Raw genomic sequence first — 2044 nt, 5'->3', positions numbered from 1 at the left:
CTCTCTCTCTCTCTTCCTATCACACACTGTCCTATCTCTCTTCCTATCGTACACTCTCTCTTTATTTTTTAAAAACTTGAATTGGCACATTCTCAAAATTAATCAGACAATCAACTCAATCTCTGAACCTTGACAAACCCCCACGTTCATCATCTAATGGTTGGGTCCAACCCCCCGTCCCTATGTTGTGATGGATGGGTCTGGGCTGTAATTGTTTGGTAAGAACAGTGCTTACTCAGTCATAATCAATTGGGTAACACAGGGACGCCTTGTTAGAGTCATTCAGCATAACCACTGTAATTACTTATTATTGTGAGTGTGTGTAGGTGGTGTGTGTGTGTGTGTGTGTGTGTTACCCTGGTAACAGATACAGTCTGTGATTTCTGGGTCGATAGCTGGACCCCTCAATAGTATCCCTACAATAACCAAAGTACAGCTCCACCCACACACACACTCATTCACACACACACACACACGCTTTTTATGAGGCTAACCTTTCTGGTTTTTATAAGTCGTTCTACCACTTTTCCCCCCAGTTACCTGGCATGATAGGGGACAGCTTTATTGTGCTGGAGATTGGGATGCATGGACACACACCACAGCACACTCCCAACTCTCTTCATTCTGCTATGACCAGCTACTACCTAGTTATCTTTATGTCTCCAGTTTAGTATCTCTGTCCCGTCTCAATGATGTGGTTTTAAAATTCCAAGGGGGGGGGGGGTCTCCCCTGACAGAGACCAGTTAATCATGCCTCTGACTCCCGTCCGCCACTGTAAAACTCTTCCTGGAACAATCCCAAAGCCATCTGGGTAATTTAGATTGGCCCCGAACGCTTACAAGTCCCTCCTTTACAACTGGTGACACTTGTGTGTTTACGACACGAAAAACATGATCTGGGGCAATATGAGCAATGAAGCGTTATGAGAGGCAAGGAGAGAGTTTTATTACTGGGTATGGCTGGTACTGAAGTGTTTGTGTGAGCAACAGATGTTGTGTTTCACATACGCACATTCCTACGCATTCACACACACCTACGCTTATCTGTAGTTCTGCTATTCTAGTTTAGTTTGTCATGCTATTGTTTCTCTTAACCTTTTTATAAATGTTTTTAATTTACTAAAGCAAACCGGGGACCAAAACCAGCATTAACCAATCAACACTCTGGATATCCAAGACCCCTAAGACGGACAGCATGGAAGTATGACGGGCAGGTGACATCACAATCAAGATCCTCAGAATGAACAGAACCAACAGAATGATAAAGCCTCTCCTCTGATACTGTCCCCTGTTCCAAATACCTCTAACCATTCACCTCAACCAATGACCAGCTCTCGTCTTCTACATGTCCTTTGTCCAGTTTGTTCATGTCTCCACCACTATTTAGATTCTCCTTATTTATTTTTACCTCTCCTCCTCTCCTCTCCTCCATCCTGTCCTCCTCTCCTCTCCTCTCCTCTCCTCTCCTCTCCCTCTCGGGCTCTCCACCGCGGCCCTGCCCAGTCCTGTCCTCCTACGTTCCTCTTCTCCTCCCTCTCACCCTCCTCTCCTCTCCTCTCCCTCTCCTCTCCTCTCCTTCCTCTCCACCACCACGTGCCCAGTCCTGTCCTCTCTCCTCTCCTCCCCTCCACCCTACCCTCACATCCCATTCCTCGTCTCTCCACCACTCCTCCCCCTCCACCCCCTGTCCAGATCCTGTCTCTCTCCACCGCCTCGCTGTTCATCCCTCGCACCCCCCATGTCTCCTCTAACACCGCCCGCCTGTCTCCTCTCCACCCCCCAATCTCCTCTACACCCCTCTGTCCTGCCTCTCCACCCCTCCTGTCGCTCCTCTCCACCCCCCCAGCACTTCTCCTCGTGCCACCCGGGCCGCCATCTCTCCTCTCCACCCCCATCTCGCTCCATCTCCACCCGCCATCATGTCCTCGGCTCTCCACCTTCCCTGTCCTCGCTCTCCACTCCCCCATACCACTCCTCATCCACCCCCTCTCCACCCCTGCCTCCCCCTCTCCTCCCATCCTGTTCCTCCTCTCCACACCTCCTA

General features: G+C 50.0%; 1 protein-coding gene across 1 annotated transcript in view; it reads left to right on the top strand.

Moving 5' to 3' along the window:
* LOC112069464 (chondrolectin-like) overlaps positions 1-1448 on the top strand; it is a 19631-nt gene extending 18183 nt beyond the window's left edge. The window contains exon 7 of the mRNA XM_024136810.2: positions 1126-1448. Within this exon, the coding sequence (XP_023992578.2) occupies positions 1126-1207 (82 nt within the window). The 3' untranslated portion in view covers positions 1208-1448. The remainder of the gene's footprint in view (positions 1-1125) is intronic.
* The last annotated feature ends 596 nt before the right edge of the window (positions 1449-2044 follow it).

The sequence above is a fragment of the Salvelinus sp. IW2-2015 genome, unplaced genomic scaffold (genome assembly GCF_002910315.2).
Source record: "Salvelinus sp. IW2-2015 unplaced genomic scaffold, ASM291031v2 Un_scaffold1019, whole genome shotgun sequence".
In the NCBI taxonomy this organism is placed as follows: domain Eukaryota; kingdom Metazoa; phylum Chordata; class Actinopteri; order Salmoniformes; family Salmonidae; genus Salvelinus; species Salvelinus sp. IW2-2015.
This window is presented reverse-complemented; position numbering and strand designations above follow the sequence as displayed.